Source organism: Lepidochelys olivacea, assembly GCF_965140295.1.
Source record: "Lepidochelys olivacea isolate rLepOli2 genome assembly, chromosome: 12".
NCBI lineage: Eukaryota > Metazoa > Chordata > Testudines > Cheloniidae > Lepidochelys > Lepidochelys olivacea.
This window is the reverse complement of record NC_140422.1, coordinates 5,128,320-5,151,969: the sequence shown is the minus strand read 5'-3', so window position 1 is coordinate 5,151,969 and position 23,650 is coordinate 5,128,320. Positions and strand designations below refer to the sequence as shown.

The 23,650-nt window shown below is 55.2% G+C and overlaps 1 protein-coding gene across 5 annotated transcripts in view; it reads right to left on the bottom strand.

The window, feature by feature from the left end:
* SLC9A5 (solute carrier family 9 member A5) overlaps window positions 1–23,215 on the bottom strand; it is a gene marked incomplete at its 5' end in the record, with an annotated part of 50,241 nt that extends 27,026 nt beyond the window's left edge. For 3 of the 5 annotated variants that reach the window (XM_084644416.1, XM_084644417.1, XM_084644415.1), the window contains 4 exons: window positions 2,560–2,638; window positions 3,407–3,570; window positions 10,176–10,478; window positions 23,056–23,215. In XM_084644416.1, the coding sequence (XP_084500542.1) occupies window positions 2,560–2,638; window positions 3,407–3,570; window positions 10,176–10,478; window positions 23,056–23,215 (706 nt within the window). Of the gene's footprint in view, window positions 1–2,559; window positions 2,639–3,406; window positions 3,571–10,175; window positions 10,479–23,055 lie in introns of those variants that run through there. The other 2 variants (XM_084644419.1, XM_084644418.1) reach the window with 1 other exon arrangement.
* Between the last annotated feature and the right edge of the window lie 435 nt (window positions 23,216–23,650).

Below are 23,650 nucleotides of genomic sequence, written 5' to 3'. Positions count from 1 at the left end.
CCCGGGCAGCTACACAGACAGCACGCAGGGGCAAACTGAACGTTTAGGGACAGCAAAAATCAATGGAATTGAATCTATAAATAAATTCCCCAAGAATTACAGGATTGGTCAGGGAATCGGTGAGGACCAGGGGGGTCGGTGCTGCATAGGGTCACACACCCAGATATATCCCAAGGTGCTAAGCTATTAATTGTTTAACAGACTGTAAAAGGCAGCTAGAGACTGAACGGGGCGCCTTTTATTAGCCTTTGTAAATATCCAACTCTGATGTTTCACTCCATATTCTTTGTGAAAATATGCTTATGATATGAATATGACATAACTGAGATGTACTTTATGCAAGATGGGTCTTGTAAGATATCATTGGAAAGGTTATGATTTACTGAATGTGATTATCCAATATGCACGCCTGTATCATTTCTGTATCTGAAGTTAGGAATATTGACTACGTATCTGTATTTCAACTATGCCACTTTGGGTGACGCTCATTGCCAACAATTCAGGTACCACAATGGAAAAGCCAGACAGGGCGGATGGCTCATCAGCGAGGACAATGGACTGTGAAAAGCTCGGCCTTCCTGCCGATGCTCTGTACTGTCACTGACTCATGAATGCTGTGATCCTACAGAGTCAGGTGATCTTTTCACCTGATACTAAACATTACCTGGGACTTCTTGTAACTTTCCACCGGAAGGGGAGGGGGGTCAAGTTTGGGAAACAAAGGATTCCCGCCTTATGTAAATCCTATTTAAGGGTGGGGAGGAAGGCAAAAGGGACTCCTCCTCTGCATGGCCTGTCTGCCCAAGAAGAAAGACGGCTAAAGCTACCTGAAGGGAAGGCAAGGGGTCCAGTCTGAAAAGGAATATAACTGGAACTCTGAACCAAAGAAACTTTGAAACCTGCCTAAAATAACATTTAGGGTGAGAATGTACATTTTGTAACCTGTTCCTTAAGTATATTGAGCTTAGTTTGCGTATTTTGCTTTATTTGGTCAGTAATCTGCTTGGTTCTTTCTGTTATCTCTCATATTCACTTAAAATTCACCTTTTGTAGTTAATAAACTTATTTCTTGTTTATAATGTAACCCAGTTCCTGTAATTTCTAATGGGGGGGCAAGAAGGCATGCACAGCTCTCTTCACTTTGCGGAAAAGGGCAAATTTTATGAGCTTGTGCTGTACAAATATTTCTATACAGTGCAAGACAGTAGTATTTGGGGTTTGTCTCCCAAAAAGGCTGGGCACGTGAGTGCTGGGGGAGCCCTCTCACAAAGAGCTGACTTCAGTCTGCCTCTGCAGCGGGGTGTGGCCCTACCTGTGTGTCTGCTGCAAGAGGCCGGAGAGCCTAATTTAGCAAAGCAGTGAGAGGGAACCCAGGCTGATTGAGCAGGGGAGGTTCAGTTAAACCCCAGCACATCAGGTGGCATCCCAGAAGGGGAGTCCAACCCGTCACACCAACCAATCAAAACAAGCCTTCACCTATGGCTGGAGACCAGAGGCTAATGTTTGCTGCTGTATGATCTGTGAAACGGGACATGGGCACATGCTACAAGCTGCCCCTCGCAGCCAGATGCTCAGGGGTGGGTTGGGACTGGCCTCGTAACCTCAGGCGTCTCATTTCCTGACCAGAGCCCTTAGCCATGCAAGCCTGGTTAAGATGCGTTGGGCTTGTATAAAATCATAGAATCAAAGAACTGGAAGGGACCTCGAGAGGTCATCTAGTCCAGTCCCCTGCACTCATGGCAGGACTAAGTATTATCTAGACCATCCCTGACAGGTGTTTGTCCAACGTGCTCTTAAAAATCCCCAATGATGGAGATTCCACAACCTCCCGAGGTAATTTATTCCAGTGCTTAACCACCCTGACCGTTAGGAAGTTTCCTGGGCTTTTGGTCCCTATCCCCTGTCTGTCTCTGTCTGGCTGTTGTCACAGACCTCCTCAGGGGCGGGGCTGCCCATGGGGCAAGCGGCCTGCACATCGGGGTGCTGTCAGACACAGCCAGCCAGCACTAACATCTGGCCAGGTCTATGCACAAAGCGAACAGTTAGCAGACTGCACCCTGGCAGTCTCCCATGGAGCTGGCAATGGCACCTGAGATCCGCTTCTACAGCCTCCATTTAGACTCACTCGACTCACCCCGTTTCTGGCTTACGGCCACGAAAGCTGGGAGAGAGCACTTGGGTCACACCTCTCCTGTCTCTGCCAGCCGGCCATGGCTGCTCAGAGTACATGGTCCCGTCCAGTTCGCACAACCCAAGCGATGGGACTTCCAGCCCCTCCCCTGGGAAACCAGTCTACCGCAGTCCCTTCCAATGGCATGGCATCTGCCCAGCTCACCAGCCTGCCCGTCCTGGGGACGTGACGCATGCTGTCAAAGCAGCTGCCCTCCTTGTCAGCTGCCCAGGGCTGTATGGAGGGCACTTGCCTGCACTTGCCAGCCAGCCTTGTCTCCCCAGCAGGGGAAGCTGGCAGCCATGCCTGCTCTACACACCTTCCAGCAGAGAAAGAGCAGGCCCGGGGACAGCATGGCTAACAGAGAGAGGGGCTGGAGACATACTCACCGACACCCTTCAGGTAGTCTGTGGCCTGGACATGTGCAGGACCCATCTCCACAAAGGAGTTAAACACTTTGTACAGCACCTGCAAGACAAAGCAACAGGGTTAGCCCAACACCTGGGCCCAATGGACCAATAGCCCCTTCTTGACATTAGCCTGCGCTATCCTGGGCAATGTGAGGATGTGTTTCTCCTTTTGGGAATGGGATACCTGGCCCTGCAGACCCTACCTCTTGGGCGGGTGAGAAGCAGTGAGGCTGCAGACACTATGCTCTCCAAGTGCCGGGCTTCCCGGCTGAAGGGCCAGAGTGGGAGTGTAGGTCTCCTGCCTCCACCCACTCTGGGTCTGCCAGGGGAGACTGCCCAGCTAGTCCTGTGCTGGGCTCTCCTGAGCACACACCGTGAAGTACCGGGGGCGGTGCAAACGCCTTTAGCTTGTCTCTTGACCCAGCTATGAAGCCACATTGTTCGGGTGACCGGCTGGCCCTGCTCCTACTGTATCCTATCTCCAGGCACTTTGGAGGCTCCCTTGCTCCATCCCCACGGCAGGGCAGGTCTATCAGGGAGATGGCAAACCCCCGAGCTGGGTGCAGTCCTATGCCCTGGAAGATAGGAAGTCCCACAAAGGAGTGGGCTTGGGACACACAGACGGCAGAGACCACAGAGAGTGGGGGAGCATGTCCTTTCTGGACCTTGGGGCCAGGGACTTTCTGCACCAACCAGCAGCTCTAGGACTAGAGGAGAAGCTCCTGCTAGCTGCCAGCTGCAGCGCAGACGTCTCAGGCCTGCAGCCAGAGAGAGCAAGACCCACCTCTCCCCCCGCCCCAAGCACCGAGCCCTGGGCGGTGCTCACCACCGTGACGGCGTCGTTCAGCAGGGACTCCCCAAACACGATGATGAAGAGGGTCTCGTTGATGTGGACTTCCTCGAAGACGGCTAGCACGGCCACAGGGTCCACAGCTGAGATGAGGCTGCCGAAGAGCAGGAAGTCCATCAGGCCAGCTTCCACGCCCTTGTCTGCCAGGACAGAAGCACACCGCTCAGCACACCGCGGGAGGGGGCGTGGACTGGGCCTCAGCCTCCTGTATCTCCAGCAGCACCCGCCTCACACCGCCAAGGGGAAGCGGATGAGGCTCCACGCCTTAAGGGCTCAGCCAGACCCACCAGGGAGTGAGAGAGGCAAAGGAGGGAGCCCACGGGGCGCTGCACAGAGCTGGGGCAAGTGCCTGCACTGGGGAGGCTACTACCATGGCACACAGAGCAAGGCCAGCCTGGCAGGCCCTGATAAACAACCAGCCTCGGGTCTGCTCCGTGGTGACCATGGAGTGGGCAGGAGACACCACGTGTCTGTCTCTGCATATCACGGCAGCCAGGGCACAATGCGGGGCCCCTGCTGTCGGCAGCAGCTCTGCCAGAGGGCTCAGAAGGGACCCACCCTGTTCCTAGAAAAATTCTCCAGCCTACATTTTGTCTGCTTGGTCTCTGTTCTGAATAAGGAGGACCCAGGCCACTCCAAGAGGAAATCTGCAGATCTTGAGTACGCTCAGTACTAACATAGGGTGAAAAATGCAGTTAATTGGCAGACTGCCCAAGAGTGCTAAGATGGTGCCCTGGCAAAAGGCCCAGTAGGTGAGTGGATTGGCAGAATCATAACTCTGAAGTCAACAGCAACAGTGAGCCTGTGCAGAATGAAATGGGGGACAGAAAGGTCAAGCAGCCTCAGCCTGAACTGACATGGGCCGGTGTGGGGCTGCTTCTTCCGGTAGCTGAAGATGAGGGGATGTGGGTTAGAACAGTATAAATTTCATTAAGATAATGTTGAAGTAAAAAGAAATCAGTACAGAGTTTAAGCATAGAAGTTTCTGGTTATCAGGGAATAAGGTACAGATTATCAAGGGGTGCGAAATTCGGTTTAGGAACAGGTGGCGTAAGGAATACATAATCTGCAATCTCCCCGACTGGGGGTAAAAGGTTAACGGGTCAAAGCACAGACATTGAGATATGGGGTGTATGTTGTCCATATAATGACTATGTTCTGGTGTGGAGTATAATGAATGGATACGATGATGGGGATGGATCCACCCTCATTTGGTGGGATTTAATGTTCAGTGAGTTTATGGTTCCAGTTCATACGGTCCAATGGAAAAAGTCTCTCAGTCCCTTTCCCATAGTGGACGCACGATGTCGTTCCGGCTCACACCTCCTGGTACTGTCGGTGGCCGGTGATGTGTTCGATGTAGATGTCCCTGGACCATCGGATGGTGTCCGAGACCTTGAGGCGCCGCACGAGCCGTGCGTAGTGTCGACTGATCCCACAGGTCCACAGCACTGTGCTGACATGCAGCCAGTGAGTCAGGAGCCGGGGAGGAGAGCGGTCGGGAGAAGACGGACTGACAGTGGGGAGCCAGCAAGAAGAACTGCTGGAAAGGAGTTAAAAGAGCAGCTGCTGGGAAAGAGAGAGTGGAGAGCGGGCAAAGGAGTCTAAGGAGCCGCTGAAGAAATTTTGTAACAGAGCGAGAGAAGCCGCCGAGACCGTTTGAACCAAGGGGCAACAACTACGAACGGCGAAACGGAGCTGAGGGAGAGTGACTTTGCAACACTAACAGCAGTTACACAGTTGTGAAGAGAGAGTCAGTGAGGAGTCCGGTGGCATACAGACGAACACGGCTACCCCTCTAATACCTGAAGGGCGAGTGACAGCTTAAAATCCTGAGGAGAACCCTGTTGGGAGAAGCTGCTTCAGCAGCAAGAAGCAGCAACTAAAGAAAGATGCCAAAGGATTTATAAAATACGTTAGTTTTGTTATAACTATAGCGTAGGGTAGGATTTTGAATGCGTGTGTGGGCACGCACACTAATAAGAATGCATAAGATATTGTTATGAATTTAAATTTACTTATGTAAAATCTAAAATATAATTGAAGAACTGCTGTCAGTGGTTGGTTACAGACTGGCCATTTGTAGAAAAGTGCTTCGCTTTCAATCATTTAAACTGTACGCTGTTGTGGTCTGGATGCTCTTTTAACTTGCAATAAGGGATGTGTGTCTTATTTAGGACTTTATATTGTATTAGGGATTATTAGTTACAAGAATACTCCTGTGTCAATCACTCTGTCAGAAGGTTAGAGCCATGTCCTTCAAGTGTTTCCTTAACAACTCTGGAGACCCAGACCCCAGGAAGAGCGAATTGAGGAGGTTATTTTAGGGGCACCCCAGAGCCTAAATTTCAGGGTAACACCCTGGCAGAGCTGCTTGGAGCTACCCTTGACTGTGGGGCTCCCTCTCTTCCACATCACCACCCCCCCTTGTCTGCCCATCCACACTTGCTGAGATGCTGGAGTCCAGATGGGGTTACTGCTAGCAGTACTGGGACCCCACCAGCTCCCAACAGGAGGGCCAGGGCTGGAGATCATCTCTTCCGCCCCCCAGCCTGGGGAGGATACCCGAGGAGGGGGTCGTGAGGAGGTTGTGGGCTGAAGAAGAGAGAGAATGTATGTGTGAAAACCTTGCCCTGGGGGCCAGGGAGTGGCACTGACTTGTCCTGAGGGAGCAGCAGCCTCTAAGAGTCACCGAGTAGCCCCTTGGGGAAAGGGGTGAGTAGCAGGGAGTGGGGGAGGACAAGCTCTGGGATGGCGATGGCTCAGCCTGAGCAACGACTGCCAGCCAATGCGTCAGCCAGGTGCGGGGCTGTAACGGGCAGAGCACAGACGGTGGCCACCCAGGGGCTCAGAGGCACATGGGGATGAGGGGTCGGATAAGAGGAACTTCTCCACTAAAATGCCTGGGCTCCCCAATGGTAGGTGTGAACCTCATGGAGCCTCCGGCTGCAGGACCATGCCGTACCTCATGGAGCCTCCAGCTGCAGGACCATGCCAGGAGTATGCAGCACCCCTGCCCTTGCCCAGTTTTATTCCTTTCTCATTCCCTGGTTTGTTGTTCAATGAACCCCCAGATCACTTCACAGTGTCAGAGGTGCTGAGCGAGAAGGAGCCTGCGGTCAGTTTGAGGTTCACTCCTGGGCTTGAAATGAAAAGCAGAGGCAAGGGGAGCACACGGAGCAGCAAACAGAGCAAAGGCCTTTGTATGTATTTTGTGAGCACAGTAGAAGCTTGACTAGGTTAAGAAGGGGAAAAAGCCAAACATGGATGACTTGCAAGCTCCACGACTTCCCAGGCAACATTGCAGACAACGGGAAAAAATTCCAACAGAGGTTTGAATTGTATTTAGCAGCAATTGGGGAAGAGGAGAAAAATGATAAAGTGAAATCATCAATCTTTTTGCATGTTGTTGGGGAGGCAGCATTGGATATTTATAACAACTTTACATTTGAGGAAGATGAAAGCATGAAATAAAATACTCACTATTTGAGGAGCATTTTGTGATATCCTATACTTGGGGGAGCACCCTGCAATTCCCATATTCCTCATTTATATACAATTGTATGCCATGCGAGGTATCAGGGGAAAGTTTATGATCTGCTGAAAGTCATTGTTCTATCTAAATGTGTGTATCATTAGTGCATATAAAGTTATGAGATTGTGTTGTATGGGTGTCACTAAAACATGCTGCAAGTTGGGGAATCGGGCAGATATTAGCTCCCCAGAGATAAGAGCAAGGAAAGTAACCAACACCCGAGCGGGTGTCAAACAACCATCAACAGCCACTGTCCAGCAAGGGAACTACAATGCAAGGACTCACCTGCATGAGGCCATACCAGGGGAATCGCTCAACCTTGCCTGGGGATTCAGCAATACCCCCCAGACATGCCAGGATTTGTGTTCTCCAAGCACATGGACTCAGGGTATAAAACAGAACACAGTGGCCTCACACTTCGCCTTTTCTTCCCCCCCCCCCATGCTGCAAGCAACAAGGACACTGAAAAGACTGAAGACTCCAACAGAGGACACTGGCCCAGGTTTCAGGTATGAAATGCAATATCCAGTGGGGTGAGAAAAACGTCTTAATCTAGATGTTGCCCAGTCTAATAGGTCTGAGAGTTTAGACTGTGTGCTTATATTTTCTTTTCTTTTGCTAACCACACTGACTTTTTGCCTATCACTTATAATCACTTAAAATGTATCTTTTGTAGTCAATAAATCTGTTTTATTGTTTATTTTTACCAGTGAGTTGCCTGAAGTATTTGGTAAATTTGCTCAGGTATATCCACTTTCCACTGATGAAGTGGTGAACCAATTAATAAAACTTGCACTGCTCATCTTGAGCAGTGGAAGACGGTACAATTGGAGGGTGCAAGCTGGGGAGGAATTGGCTGGTGCCTTTCTCTGTGTGATTCATGAGTGGCTCTGGGAGCATTCATGCAATCTAGCTGGGCGTAGGGCTCCACATCCGGTTGTGCTGAGTGATAACAGCGCCTAGAAGGGTTTGCTGCTTGTCACTAGCAACGCATAGTGAGAGACAGCCCAGATTGGAGCGTCAATGGGGCACAGTGGTTCCATGGTTCCAGGTTGCATCCCGGGGATCCCGTCACATATTGCATGCCAAAGAGGAATGAGACCTTTGAGACAGACAAATTTTATACGTGCATGAAAAACTGATGACACCGGAGAGCAATATGTCACAGAATTAAGGAGCATCACTAAAACCTGTGACTTTGGTGAGCTGACAGATTCTCTGGTCAGAGATAGAACCATTTGCGGCATTAGAGACACTGGGTTAAGAGAGAGACTGCTCTGTGAAGATTTAACTTTAGAAAAAGCTCTCCAGATAGGCAGGGCAGCAGAAACTGAAAGCACAAGCCAAAGAGCTGAATTCACCAGAAGGGGTTATCGGTGTAGTAAGTACAAAAAAATATAGCCAGAAAAGGTCAAATCAAAGTGTAAGCAGAGTCAGGATGAGCTCTACCCTGACATCTGGTGGCGAGTCATGGTGGGTTGTGGAAAAGACCTTCAGGGGCTGATCTCATTTGCATAGGCACACCTACCCTGCCTAGATGGTCACTTTGGCTGCTGTAGGAGCCCCAGTTTCTCTGTTATTGGGGCAAGAATATACTGTTATTATCCTGATTATGTGAATCAAGGACAGTGGAACTGTACTCGGCCTTTTGTTATGATGGAGGGACTCACCAACAACTAAGCAGCACTCGCTAGGCAAGGGACATGGGTTCCAAAACTCTGTGAATTGAGAGAGGTTGGGGACAAGTATTAATACTTGGTGGCATGAGCCCCTTGGTGAGTGCCTTACATGCTAATTGCACTTCCTTGTCTCTCCACTGTGGAATATCAGAGCTAATTTTGATTCTAATAGGAGTCTAATTATAGGCTACTAAGCTGAAATCACTTTGGACCAATGGTGCACCAGCACTGAGGCTCCTCTACTATGAGCTGAAATCACTAAAGAGCTAAAATTACTAAGAGCTGAAATCACTGAGTGTTGTGTTAAGTAGTGGGGGGACTTGAAGCTATATTGCGAAGCAGTTCACGGGATGGTTGGTGGAACGGAGTGGCTGCCAGAGCGGAGCGATTTGTGGGATGGCTGGTGGAGCAGAGCAGAGCCCCACGCAGAGGTGGGGCAATTGGCTTCAGACCATGTAAGGTGCCCCTTAACCCCCCCATTTCCACCCAGGTTGAGAGGTAAAACTCTGCAGATAAACTTTTGAACTCTGGGGCTGCACTGACCAGGGACAGAGACTTTTGGGTTGTTGGACTTTTGGGACTTTAGGTGATTTTTGGGTTGCTGGACTCAAGAACCAAAGGCCCAAATTTGCTTGGGGTGGGTTTTTGCTCATGGGTTCTGTTATGAATTCTGTTGGTGGTGTTTCCCCAACATAATGCCACATTGTTTCTCTCTGTTATTAAAAAGCTTTTGCTACATTCAGACTCTGTGCTTGCGAGAGGGGAAGTATTGCCTCTTAGAGGCGCCCGCGGGGGTGGTATATATTTGTCCCAGGTCCCTGGGTGGGGGCTCGAGCCGGTTTTGCATTGTGTTATTGGAATGGAACCCCTAGATACTGAACCCGGCCTTTATTGCTGCCAACTATGACGGGCAGAAGGGTTACAAAAGCGTGGAACCACTCGCTATGAAAACCACTGCTGGGGGGAGACTGGGTATAGACAGCTACGTGGAAAGTTATGATTCACAGCATGGCCCCAAACAGTGTGTTGCCTTTGGGAAACTCTGTCATAAATGTGGGGAAAATAATCATTTTGCAAAATGCTGCAGATCCCAAAAGCAGAAAAGTGAAGTGCGTTAAGTTGAAGACCACCTGGCCGTTTCTCGTCAACGGACAGACGAGAAACTGGCAAGGCGCAAGAGAACTCAGCCTCTAATGGAAGGCTGATCCTTAGAAAGGGATCCTTAGTGAGAGGGTCCCTCATAAGGGCCAGTATTACGAATATAGGAATTGTGAGGCATGCTTGCGAAGCACGGGGGTCAAGAATGCAGTGTAGGTGCATGTGCAATTCACCACAGACTCACTCATGGGTTTTTTAAATTCCTTTGTCATTCCCCGGCATGTGGTTTAATGAACACCCAGATCATTCCAGGCCTCCCTGGGATGAGTGGGAGAGATGTCCAGTTCAGTTACCATCCAACTCCGGCTGCCCTGCCACCAGCCCCACACGTTGCAAGAGGGGCAGACGTCCCCGGGGGACCCAGCTCACTTACCCATCAGCCCCGCTTGCTTCACGCCCCAGAGGGCCGCTCCGGTGGTGAAGGAATTCCACAGCGTGCCAATCACCGCGTAGGTCAGGATTGCCCCGAGATTGTCAAAGAACAGCCGGCTAGGCATGAAATAGCCCGAGTCCAGGACAATGGGGGGAAGGAGGAAGAGGAAGAACAGGCTGGGCTCCAGCTGGTACTCAGCTCTCTTAGCGATGGCCAGAACAATGCCCCCGAGGCCCAGCCCCAGCAGGATGAGAAGGCAGCTCTCCGGGACCACGGACGTCACCTTCCTGGACAGCTGGAACACTGCAGTGTAGACAGGGAACAGGGCATCACTGCGGGGCCTGCAGCCGGGCAGAAGGCCCCAAGCCCCAGCTTACAACGCTCTGGGAGTGTGCCACCATCCCCAATGCACTGATGCTGCAATAGGGCTTCCTCAAAGGACTACATGGGGTCCCGGGGAATGAGGAAAGATCCCAGCCTGCCCCAGGGTCACGTACACACGGCCCAGCCGGGCACCGGCGTCCCAGGACATCCCAGCCTGCCCCAGGGCCACGTACACACGGCCCAGCTGGGCACCGGCGTCCCAGGACATCCCAGCCTGCCCCAGGGCCACGTACACACGGCCCAGCCGGGCACCGGCGTCCCAGGACATCCCAGCCTGCCCCAGGGTCACGTACACACAGCCCAGCCGGGCACTGGCGTCCCAGGACATCCCAGCCTGCCCCAGGGCCACGTACACACGGCCCAGCTGGGCACCGGCGTCCCAGGACATCCCGCCTGCCCCGTGGCCACGTACACACGGCCCAGCCACGCACCGGCGTCCCAGCACATCCCAGCTGCCCCAGAGCCACATACACATGGCCCAGCCGGGCACCGGTGTCCCAGGACATCCCAGCCTGCCCCAGGGCCACGTACACACGGCCCAGCTGGGCACCGGCGTCCCAGGACATCCCAGCCTGCCCCAGGGCCATGTACACACGGCCCAGCCGGGCACCGGCATCCCAGGATATCCCAGCCTGCCCCAGGGCCACGTACACACGGCCCAGCCGGGCACTGGCGTCCCAGGATATCCCAGCCTGCCCCAGGGCCACGTACACACGGCCCAGCTGGGCACCGGCGTCCCAGGACATCCCGCCTGCCCCGTGGCCACGTATACACGGCCCAGCCACGCACCGGCGTCCCAGCACATCCCAGCTGCCCCAGAGCCACATACACATGGCCCAGCCGGGCACCGGTGTCCCAGGACATCCCAGCTGCCCCAGGGCCCAGCTGCACACGGGTGTCCTGGCTCTCTATACAGCTGGCTACAAGGCACTCCTAGTTCAGGCTCTAAAGAAGCAGAGACGTTCAAGTCCCTCGGTTCTTTCAGGCCCTTGTCTGTCGTGCTGAAAGTCAGTGGGGTGTTTATTATCCGACTTCTGGGTTCGATTAATTCCCGGTTAACACAGAGAAATTCATTTGCTGTTATTTTCTTCTAAATTGTCACCTTTGGTATTGTATAGAAACCAAAGAATCAATCGATCAGTCTTTCTCGTTTTCCTGCAGGCAGCCCCCGTTCACCCCAGTCCTGCAGCCCAGACACCTCCCTGAGGAACGGTCAGAGGGACTAACGCCCCCTTCGCTCTCCAAGCAGCATCAAGAGCCTTCCCTGCAGCGGCCTCAGCCAGCAGAGAGGACAGTGTCGGACCACTTGCTGCAGAACACACACGATCAAATCCCCAGACAGAGGCGCGCAGCTTTCCCGCATAGTGACTTATCTGCAAAAAGTGCAACATGCAGAAAGGTGCCAGCGTGGCACTGGATTGAGAGGGTTTTTTAAAGAGTTTTATTCCATTTAGGGTCTTGGAATGAATCTTAAACGGCTACCAAATGGGATTGTTGGGCAAACGGCTCATACTGCCACACCAATCCGTCAGCTGTGTGACAAAGGCAAAGAGCGTGCATACAGCAACACCGGGCAGGACAGAAGGGTCTCCTTGGCGTCTCCTTTCTAGCAGGCCCATCTGGGACCTGCCTACCCCTCTGCCGCTGTCAGACCCCAAACCCGGACTCCTGCAGCACATGACGCTGTTGCATGCTGCTGACCTTGTCTCACTCACCCTCTGCCACCCAAGACGGCCTCCCCAGGAAACGACAATGCAGCGCAGGGCCCTCCTGGCCAACGTAGCGAAGACCAGTCATGATCTTCCCCAAGAAGCCCCCAAGCCAACAGGCACAGACAGTGACTTCTGCCCAGATGATCGGTACCTGGCCTGATAGTAAGTGCACTAGAGGCCTCCTTTTGGGGCGCTACGGAGCCCATGTTGTTTGGGTGTTGGGAGCTTTTAGGCATTTTCTTTGAGCTTAAAAACAAGAAGGCCTGGAGCCGTGGCCACGTACGATCCCCTCCCTGGTCTGAGAGCACATTACTGATCAACACTTGAAAACCTTTCAGCAGACGTTCACTGTTCGGCTCAGCGAGATGCCCAGCACTTCCCAGGCTTGGCATGATGCTGAGCAGGGATCACTGAGCTTTGTCCACAGCTCTAGGGTAGCTCCCAAAGCCTTTGAACTCCATGCCTTTGGTCTGTCTGCAGCAGGCCCTGCTGGCCGCTCACAATGGCATGAGGATCCCTAGCTCCCAGCTCTGATCCTGGCTGGGCTCTGGAGAAGGGCTTGTAGCAGTCAGTAAACAGGATCAGTGAGTGAGCAGAGCCATCCTCAGTGAGCACAGGGAGCCAGCACAGGCCATCGGGACTCAGCCAGTCTCAGCTGCCTTGGGCCCTGCGGGTGAGATGGGATTTGCTGTCTCTGGCAGGGGCGTCTCTCTGGTAACATGGCACCTCCCTGCACACACACACACATGCTAACACAGTGGTCTCCCCATTACCAATCACTGCTGGGCAACCATCTCCTGGCTGCAGGTTGATCACTGGTGCCACCCCAAAATGCAGGCACACAAGCCTGTGCCTAACCCCATGAGATCACGGGAACTCATGGAGAAACACGCTGCGGCAGGGGAAACCAAATGTTCCCAGCACTGATTCAATCCCCGGCCCCCAGGCTGCATGACTTTCTCTCTCAGATGGGCACAGGGCACATGGCCTCTTTCCCCTCCCCAGGGCCCCCTGCAGCTCCCGCTGGAACCCCAAGAATTTCCCTCCCCAACTTCTCCCTGCAGCTTTCATTAGAGGCCACAGTCTTCTTCACTGAATTAATCACAGCAAGAAACGCTTCAACAAAGACTCAGCTTACGCCCCAGACGGCACCCAGGGCCTGTCAGTGCGGTGGTGCCTGGGAAAGACACCTCTGAACTGTAAGTGCTGCCAAGGGGCTCAGCATCCAAGATGGGTCCCAAGGGCATGCAGGCAGCTGCTAGTCACCATACCTGATTCTGATTATCCATACAAACATCCGAGCTGCTTGAGAATCCGACTAAGCTTGTGACCTCGCTGACATCTTGTGGCAGTGAGTTCCATAGGTTGAATGTGTGTTATGTGAAAAGGTTACTTCCTTTCATCAGTTTTAAATACGTTTCCTCTAGGTTTCATTGGGTGCCTCTTGTCCCCATAAGGGTTTTCTCTGGGGTCCCTGCAGGGCTCCCTCCTTTTCTCCCCTCACACCTTTTCTCTTGGGGGGTCTCACCCCTTCATCCAGCTTCAGCTACCATGTCCATGCTGGTGGCACACACATCTACTTTTCCATTCGTGACCTATCTCCCCACAGAGGTCTCACCAGCAGCTGACTCCTCCCTCTCCCTCACCCCACACATCTAGGGCAGGTCAAGATCTTTACATTTCTTCCTCCACAATGTGTCTGAGAACCAACTCTCACCCCCACCCATGACAATCTGCCCCAAATGCAGGTGCTCAGATCCTCCTGGTTTGTCAACCTCACCCCATCCTCCTCTGAATGGTTTCCCCTACATCACCAAATCAACCATCAACTTCTCGTCCTCACCTTCAAGGCCCTGACTAACGCTGGCCCATCGCCTCCCCATCCCAATGCTGGGCGTGCCCCTCACATTGTCTCTCACACAGCTGGCATATCCGGCCATCACCCTCCCTGCACCTGCATTGCTCCCAGAAACCCTCCGCTGCGGCAACACCCACAAGGAGTGAGTCAGACATGTATTTATACCCAGAGAACGATGCTGTGTGCTGGCCTGGCTGAGGGGCCGCATGATCTCCCTGCGGTGTCTCCGGCCCTGCTCTCACTACTTCTCTGCACTGGGCCAGTGCCCCCTCAGGGCAGCACGTCTGAAATGCCCTTGGGTGCTTTTGGGGGTGTGGGGGTGACCTGCCCTCTGACTGTATTGTCAGGTCCTGGCACTGGGAAATACGAAGTGCTGTGAATGGTGAGCGAGAGTTAACGGGGCACTGACCTCGCCAGCGGATATTCTGCACACGGCTCTCCTCTCCCCGCTCAGGTAAACATGCCCGAAGCCCCACTCGCCTCGCTGGGTGCGGTGCCAGGACTTAGAACATACGACTGACCCTTCTGCGGGGCACCATGGAGCCGCCGACAGAGCCAGGAGGAAAAACTGACCCCAGCGTGAGGGCTTGAAGGCCCTTTCCTGCTGACTCCGAACGCCAGGTAGGCGACTCCACAGCAGTTCCATGGAGGGCTGCAGCTTGTTCCCCCACAGCAGGCACGACAGGAAGGCTGGCCATAGACATCTCAGAAAGAGAAACGCAAACCAAAGCAGTTGTGGAGGAAAGGGTGTGCCAGGCTGGTCACGCCCGGGCCTCTGGCTCAGTGCACACCCTGCAGCTGGGCCCTGGGAGCAGCCAGTGACCGCAAATGCCTCAGGGAGAGACACGAGGTGCATGTGGCCCAGTCCTGAAGTTACCAGCACAAGCTCTGAGAAGAGGAGGAAGGAGAAAGATGAAGGCCACAGCCAGCCGTTCCACTGAACACCCGCAGGATCAGTATCTAGCGCCCTTTGCACCCAGGGCACAAACCCCAGGCAAAGAGCCATATTCCAAAGGGGAACAATTCCTGCCTTTTCCATTTTTTTCATGTACACCCTCCTCCTCCAACCGCACTCGCGCCCCCAGCTCCCAAGGCTGACAACGGCTAGCTGTTTGCATGGTGAGGAGTTGGGCCGGTCTGACAGTCTGCAGCGCAGTTTGAGAGCGGAGAGGGATTTCACTGCTGAGTCCGAATGCTCCTCCCGGCAGCAGTGGTCGTGCCCTGAGAGCAGCCCTCAGGCTAAGCCACAGCCCAACGAGTCTCACCAGGTGAAAGGGCCATTCTGTGCCCTGGAAGCCCCATGTCTGCAGGTCGCTTCCACTAGCTCCTACACCCAGACGGGCCAAAGGGCCCCGTGTGCGTGTGCAACCCCGGAAAGGCGCCGTACTCAGCTCACTGCAGGAGACAGAATCCGCTTCCCACAGGAAGAGAACTCTGTGGCGCATCCCCGAGGAGCTTAGGGGTTCCACCCTCAGGCGGGGGATCAGAGCTGTGGGACATCCAGCTCCTCCCGGCTCCCCCTGAAGACCTACACCCGTCCCCACCCCCAGTCCTCTCAGCAATGCCAGGAGTCCCATCCTGCCTGCGCATGAGGGAGCGGGAGGCGCTGCTGCAAACAGGACATGGCTTCCCCTCCCGGGGCAGACACTAATCTTAGCAGAGAGCTCTGCTCTGTTCAGGGTTCATTCCACGCCACCCCATGCTGCCCCGTCCCCTTTATCCTGGCGTCATGTTATGTGCCTCAGGCGGCGAATGGGGGGGACCGAGATGCATGGAAATGATGAAGTGAGATGTCCCAGATGATCCTGGCAAGCGACCCGCACCCCACGCCGCAGGGGAAGGTGAAACCCCAGGACACTGCCAATCTGACCTGGCGGAAATTCCTTCCCGACCCCAGTACGGTGGTCAGCTAGACCCCGAGGTGGCAGCCGCGGAGCCAGGAGCCTAGGATGGGGCAGCACTTGCTCACGGTGGGGGCGCTGGGTAAGGCGGCACAGCGGCTAAAGCTGCCTGGCACAGTCGGGATGGCTAAGGAAAGGGCAGGGGAGCAACGGGACAGTCTGAGCCGCTCTCGCCAGCAGCCGTCTGCTGATTTCTTGGAGGCGCCAGGGAGGGGGTGGGGCTGAGGAGGGCTGGGATGGAGGCGAGACCTGGGTGCCATGGACTAGCTCAGAGAGGGCATGGCCTGACCGGGGGGGCGTGAAAGAACGAGCAAAGACACTTGTGGGAGAGGTGAACAAATGGTCATCCGGGGCTAGTATTACTGGAGAGATCCCGGACCACGTGATAAGAGACAAAGGGGATAAGTAGAGAGGAGCAGAGATGGGCAGGGCCCACAAGCGGAGGATGAAAAGCTTGACCCTGAATCAGAGGCGGGTTAAGGTCACCTGGGGCTCCCAGTGCCAGAACCATGGCCCTGCCCCACCCCTTCCCCTGTGGCCCCACCCCCATTCCACCCCTTCCCCTGTGGCCCCGCCCCTGTTCCACCCCTTCCCCCCGTGGCCCCGCCCCCACCCAGTTCCGCTCCTTTCTCTGCAGTCCTGCCCTCCACTTGCTGCTTTCAACCACCGCCCCCTGCCACTGCTGCAGCCCCGAGACCACAGAAACTCTGTGCCCCCACCACGGCCCTGGCAGGAAGGGAGAGCTCGTCCAGCCCAGGGGCCGTGGCAGGAGGCGAGAGCTCCTCCAGCCCAGGGGCCGTGGCAGGCGGATATTTTTCCGGGGGCCCCAAATTGGGCAGGGCCCCTGGGCACGGGCCCCATGGGCCCATGCGGTAATCCGCCACTGCCCTGATGAGGACCGGGGGCAGTGACCCGGTCAGATCAAGGGGCAAGCGTCTCAGGGAGGCATCAGGAAGGCTGCAGGGGAGGAGGCGGCAGAGGAGCGGTGCATCCTGGACACATCCGAGAGGCGCTGGCTCAGTCTCTCTAGCTGAGAATAGCTCAGAGCAGCCTGGGACCGAGAGCAAAGGCTGCCCACTCAACCAGGAGGTGCAGTTCCCGGGGGGGCTGCAGCAGCAATGTGACAGGTGTTGAGGGCACCAGCTATTTGGGGATCATGCTGGTTGGAACATGACCAAACCCACCGCCAGCCTTGTCTTGCGTTTTTGCCCCTTTCTCCCCCAAACCCATTTCTCCTGCCCCTGCTATGACCCTTGTCTCCATGACTGCCGTTCTCTCTCTCCTGCACACAGGGTACCCCACCTTTGTTCCATTTCCTTCCCAGCCCTCTCTCCTTCCGGTCTCCTTCCCTTCCATCCCTGAGCCCCTCCTCCATTTCCCCAGGCCAGGGTCAGTGTCCCCAGAAGGTCCACGCACTCCCTGGCACAAACCCAGCACTGGCTTGGCTCTGCGCCCCGGGCTGCCCACTGACGTAGGGCACGGAGCAAATGTACTAGCCAAGTTCATGAGAGGATAATATGCCATTACTCACCTCCGGCATGGACAAAGCACTAGCCACGGCCCAGCAGCTGGCACAGAGCTCTCAGTGAGGGGACATGGATGAAACCAGACGCCAGGTGAGACTCTCCCCAACTTCTAGAGCCCAGGGGCTTTGCAGTCACACAAGTCAGGACCAAAGGGAGCCACGGGCCAGGGCTAGAGCGGGTTGTCTCTGGACAGGGGGAGTTTAGTTGCAGTGCAGACACAAGCTCATCTAGACAAGCCCGGAGAAGACCACAGCAAGGCAAGAGAGTTGGAAAAGGCCAAGCAAAAAGCTACCAGCATAAAGTGGAAGAACGTGACAGTTTCCTGCAGCCAAGGGCACCCGCCCCTCTCTGCCCTGGGCTCATGGGAAATACATTTCGGCATCCGGCTCCCCAGAGGACAGCTCTGGCCAGGAGACAGCCCTTCCTTCTGTGGCTGCCCGTGACGGCCACACAGCGGTCGTGGGCTCTCCCTGGCACTAACTGGGGGCCTCACAGCAGCTTCCGCTAATGCAGACTGTGGTGCCCACTTCCTGAGTGGGGCTAGCTGGCAAGGGCACAGTAGGCCTGCACTCTGCACTGCCAGGGAGCTCCTGGGTGCCGGGTGCTACAAAGCCCGAACATGTATGCTCGCCATCCCATGGAGTAGCCTGCAGGAATCGAGTCTAGCTGTGGGGGCAGACCATGCCCTCTTTTCGCTCTCCTCAGTGCGGGAGGAACTGGGTACCAGCTCCTCAAGCACGTGAATGGTTGTTGCCTTAACACACGCTGTGCACCATGTGGTTGGATACTCCCTCCACGAGTGCCACAAAAACACCCACAACCTGTACAAACCAATGCAGAAATGCAAACTCCTTTGTAGTCATGGTGCAGCGATCAGGGGAGGGCGGAGAGCTCTAATTTTACACACATAAAGCAGGAATCTGAGAATTAAGGTTCCCACAGCAACTGTAACTTGGCCACCCATGAATTAACTTCAGCGCCTAACCATCACAGACAGCATCCAAAATACCATGCAGCGAGGCTGATTTGCAGTTGCTATGAGAGCATTGCTGATATGAAACCACAGAAAAACCTCTGAAAAACTCCTACACCAAGGGAATAATAAGTGCCATTTTAATCAGCGACGTGCTCAAATGCCCGTGTGTGACTGCTTGGCCTTGCACAGAAAGCTGGCCTTCAGAGATGAAGGACAGGACAACCAGGAGAATGTTTATTCATTGTGAAAAACCCTTTGATTTTGTGCGACCTTGCCATAGAAATAATTGCAATCCTCCACTGTGGACAGACATGACAATTATGCATCACTCCCAGAAAACTTCAGACAAGGAGCTCCCGCAACTTAAAAGTCTCTGAATGGAGCACTGGCTTCAGCCTGAGCTCTGGCACCTCCAACGAAGTGTTGGAACAGGATGAAAATTCTCCACTGGACACAAAGGTGGTTGTTCTGACAAGGATGACCCTTCTCCTCACAGATTTTGGTCTGTTCTTTTGCCTCTACAATTTTAAGCATCCCAGGAGCATGGCACTGAGAAGCAGTCTTGCTGGTCCCTGAAATTTCCCAAGTGGTCACCAGCGAGGAGCTAGCTTATAGACCAAGAAGTAATAAGACTTCCCCAGACAGGCAGGTTCCGTGGCTAGACGCCGGTATACAAGAGACTGCCTTTCAGCGTATTCCGGTGCTTGTGAAATGGACCTGCGGCTAGAGGAGCAGGGATCTGTGTGGGCTCTACCCACTGCAATAACTAACTGTTTGGGGAGAAGACCTCTCACTGTCAGTAGCACTCCAGCTAACACACACCAGGCAAGGGGGCCCCTTTACAGCGTCTCGAGTTGAGTACTTTTGAAAACAGGACTCTCCCTCTCCGCCAGCCATGGTGGACGTTGAACCCTTGCGTAGCTAACTTGACACCATCAACTGGGGGGAACTCAGCAACAACTTCTGTCAGCTCAGAATCCCCCCACCCCCACCCCAAGGGAACAGCAGAAGAACTAGCTGGCTGTTTGCTCACACTTCTCACGCAGGGCCCCCCCTTAGCAGATTTAAGACCCAGACACGTGCCTGACAAACACGCAGCCAAGGGATCCAGTTCTCTCCCTGGTTAGCAGAGCTCCAATTCCGCGGGGCACGCGAGAGCCAGCAGCTGGGTAAGAGTGTTTGTCATGACTCCAGTGCTGCCCTTCAGGGCCCTGCAGCCACTCCTCTTGAGCATCAGGATGGCCTCCCTGCTAGCAGAGCTAAGAGCCACCACATGGATAACAATCGTATCCACCCTGCCGACAAGAGCTGCTAGCACTGGGGTCCCCAACGCGGTGCCCGCCGGGGCATTTTTGTGCGCCCGCAGGACACCCCACCGCCGAAATGCCGCCGAGAAGCATTGCCGTTTCTCGGCAGTATTTCAGTGGCGGGGTGTCTGGCGTCCGCCAGTTTTCTGGGAATAGCAATATGCTATTCCCACAAGAAAGGTTGGGGACCACTCTGCTAGCACATGCAGGCAGCACCAACCCCCCTCCAGAGGCAGTTGCCCCCAACAGGGAGCACTAGCTGCTCCAATCCAGAGACACTCGGGCCCCTTCTAGCTTCTCTCCTCTCATTCTACCTCAGTCACGTGGAAATAGGACTCAGACCAGGGACAGGGAAGACTCAGTGGAGCCTGGTGTCACAATTTCAGGGCAGCTACATCTGTATTCCCCATCTGGGGTCCCTTGAGGGCAGCCACTTAAGGTTTCCAGCCCCCAGCTGCTCCTTTTCTTGGGCAGAGACCCGCAGGGGTTTTAAGGCTGCACAGCTTCCTGCATTACACTGCGATATCCCCAGCAAGCCAGACTGCTCAAACAGACGCTTTGCTGTCTCTCGGAGCACTACAAGCAGCGTATTGCGAGCAATCACAAGTCACCGTGCAGCCCCTTCTCAGCAAACACATCTACTCTTAAGGTGAAAGCATTACAGAGAAACCACATACAAATAATAAATGATCCTACAAGCATGCTAAAAGCTTAGCAGACCCTGCAGTCTTGTGGGGTCCTAGTAAATCAGGGCCTTCCAACCCTTCCCAGGAAGGATTGGGACCCCCTTGGACAGAAGGTCCTGTCCGGTTGCTGGATCAGAAGCAGGCCCTGAGTCAGTTTAAACTCGGGCTATTGATCCAAAAGTCCTTTCTTTGTCTGTTTGCCTCTGGAGAATCCAGTCTGAAGCGGTATGTGAGCCCGTCCAGGAAGGTGGTACTTTTCGGGTGGGTTACAACCTGGCTGTCTTGCCTTAATCACCAGCCACCGGGTTTAGTCCCTGGAGGAGCTGAGCTAGCCCTGCCCCATGAAGCAGAACACAATCACCCAGAAACCATTCATGTTACACAATGGACCCCAGAGACACGGCAAGGGGTCGCCCCATCTGTCACCCCTGTAAGGCGACTTCACCATCGATAAAGCAATAGCCTGACGAGCTTTTCCCTGGCTAAGTGCGTCTGAGCTCTGCTGGCTGAGGGCAGGTCTGGGCTCCACCGCTGCTGAAGAGAACAGAACCTACTGTCATTTCCCTGGTACCGCAAAAACAAAACCATGTCCTTACTCAGATCTGGGAGCGACTGACCTAGCAGCCCCACGCTCACCCTCCAGATGTGCCCCAGCACATTGTCACCCTGCCTGAGGGCCTGTATCACCAACCCCTGCCCCTCCCTTACCATACCCAAGGGGTTGGGACCCCCAGCTCCTCCTCGCCCAGTGCAGCAAGCGTTTCCCCTCAACCAATTCCTCTGTATGTGCCGGGCTCACCTCTTGCCTGGATTATCATGATCTTCCTCTCTCGGGACACTCTGCTTCTCGCCTCCACCTCGCGCACTTTATGCAGAATGTGGCTATAAGAATCCCTGTCCTCTCCCCCCTCCAGCCAGGTCAGCACTACAGTAGCTGGAAAGTTTCCACCAGAATCTCTCTCCCCCGGAAAACACCCAGGCAATGATACATATGGATCAATGTCTAATTTTTTGACAAGAACTTATGAGAGGGTTTTAATTTGGTCATTTCAATATTTCTGATTTGGAACAAAAGGAAATTTCAGAATATCAGAACAGAAACTCTGAGCTTCAACCAGCTCTAGTCACCACCTTCTCGTGTCCCTCCATGACCTTGTCTCACTCTCACCGTCTTCATCCTTATGACTCTCTAGAATTTCTCTGCTGTGCCAAGGGCTCTAGTCCTCACCCAGGACTAGGCATGCGGTGCTCTCCCTTCCGTGCCTGCCAGAGTACACAGGGGAAATGTCTTCCTAACCCTCGCCAAGCAGAGCCCGTTTTCTGGTGTGAGGCATCAAGGTTTATATCGCTCAGATATTTCTATCCTATCTCATGTCATTGTGGATGTTCATTAACCCTCTTTGAATAACACGATGTTCTTGGCGTCAACGACATCTTGTGGCAGTGAGTTCCACAGCTGGGAACTGTGTAAAAATGTTAACAGCTTTAATTTGGTGCCTTTGAATTTCATTGGGTGATTTGTTATAGGATGATGAGAAAGGATGAACAGGAGCACCTGAGAGACCTCCTCTAGGTTATCCATGCCTCTGCATATAGACCAGTCATAGACCCTTTTATTCATCTGTCACCTAAACTCTATTGCCCTAATCTATTTAATCTCCCTTCCAGCAGAAATCTTCATATGCCACTAATCACTAGAGCCCTGCAAATCTGCAGACATCTGCGGACCATGTATGAGGATCAGATGCAGATACAGATTTTGTAACCGCGCTGGGCTCTACCGATCACGTTTACTGCCCTTCTCTGGGCCCCTCTAGTCGGCTGTACCCTTTCTGAGGCAAGGGGACCAGAATTGTTGGAGGTTACCACTTGTACTCGGGAGCACCCACAATGCGCTTGGCCCTGACAGGAGGACCCAGCCCTGGCCTGACCAGCTTGCAGTCTGAGCACACACCGAGCAAGGGGAGAGAGGACAGGGCACTGCCCGTACCGTGGCATTATGATCTAAGCCGGATTATTCTCCAGCTCCTCCTTTTCCAATCCCACACCCCACTGTTACAGGAGAAAACCCCCCACTGGTCCTGCCCGCCCTCCCCCCATAATGGGCTTGCAACCCCCTGCCAGCTGCTGGTCACCCCCGGGTTGGAAGCCCAGCTCCATCCCCTCTTCATGCGTTCCCCTGTCGGCACCCTGCCCAGCGGCCAGCCCCAGAGGAGCTCAGCGCACGGTGTCCCCGGGGTGCCTGCCGAGCTGCGCCGGCTCTGGGCGGGGAGAGGCACCGGCAGTGCCGGGTGGGGGCCGACCCGCTGCGGGCTCCGCACTGGGCTCCCCCCGCAGCCGCCCGGTGCCCCCTTCCCCGGGACTCCTGGGTCCTTGCGCGGCCAGACGCGGAGCCCGGGCTCTCCCGGGGGCGGCCCCGGGACGGGGCAGGGGGGTGGCCGGGGCGAGGCCGCAGGAGAGAAGCGGCCGGGATCGGGGGCAGGGCCACGCACCCCGGGCCGGTCCTGGGCCGGATCCCGCGGGGACTCACCGATCTTGGCCAGGCTGGCCACCAGGATCCAGCCCGCCACCAGGCACGGCGCCTGCACCTCCCGCCACTGCCAGCGGAGCAGCGGCGAGCCCGGGGCCGGCCCCGGCCCCGGCGAGCTCCCGGGGGCAGGGGCCAGCGCGGGGCCCGTGGGGGGCTGCATCGCGCCCGCTCCGCTCGCCGGGCGCCGCCGGGCTGCGCCGGCCCCGGCCCCGGGAGAGAGCGGGAGGGGACGTCACGGGCACGTCGGGCGGGACCGCCCCCAGCGCCCCCCCCCGGCTCCCGAACCCCCCAGCTGCACCCCCCCGCCCCAGCCCCTCAACCCCCCTGCCCCCCCCGGCTCCCGAACCCCCCAGCTGCACCCCCCCGCCCCAGCCCCTCAACCCCCCAGCGCCCCCCCCGGTCCCGAACCCCCCAGCTGCACCCCCCCGCCCCAGCCCCTCAACCCCCCTGCCCCCCGGCTCCCGAACCCCCCAGCTGCACCCCCCCGCCCCAGCCCCTCAACCCCCCAGCGCCCCCCCCGGTCCCGAACCCCCCAGCTACACCCCCCCGCCCCAGCCCCTCAACCCCCCTGCCCCCCCGGCTACCGAACCCCCCA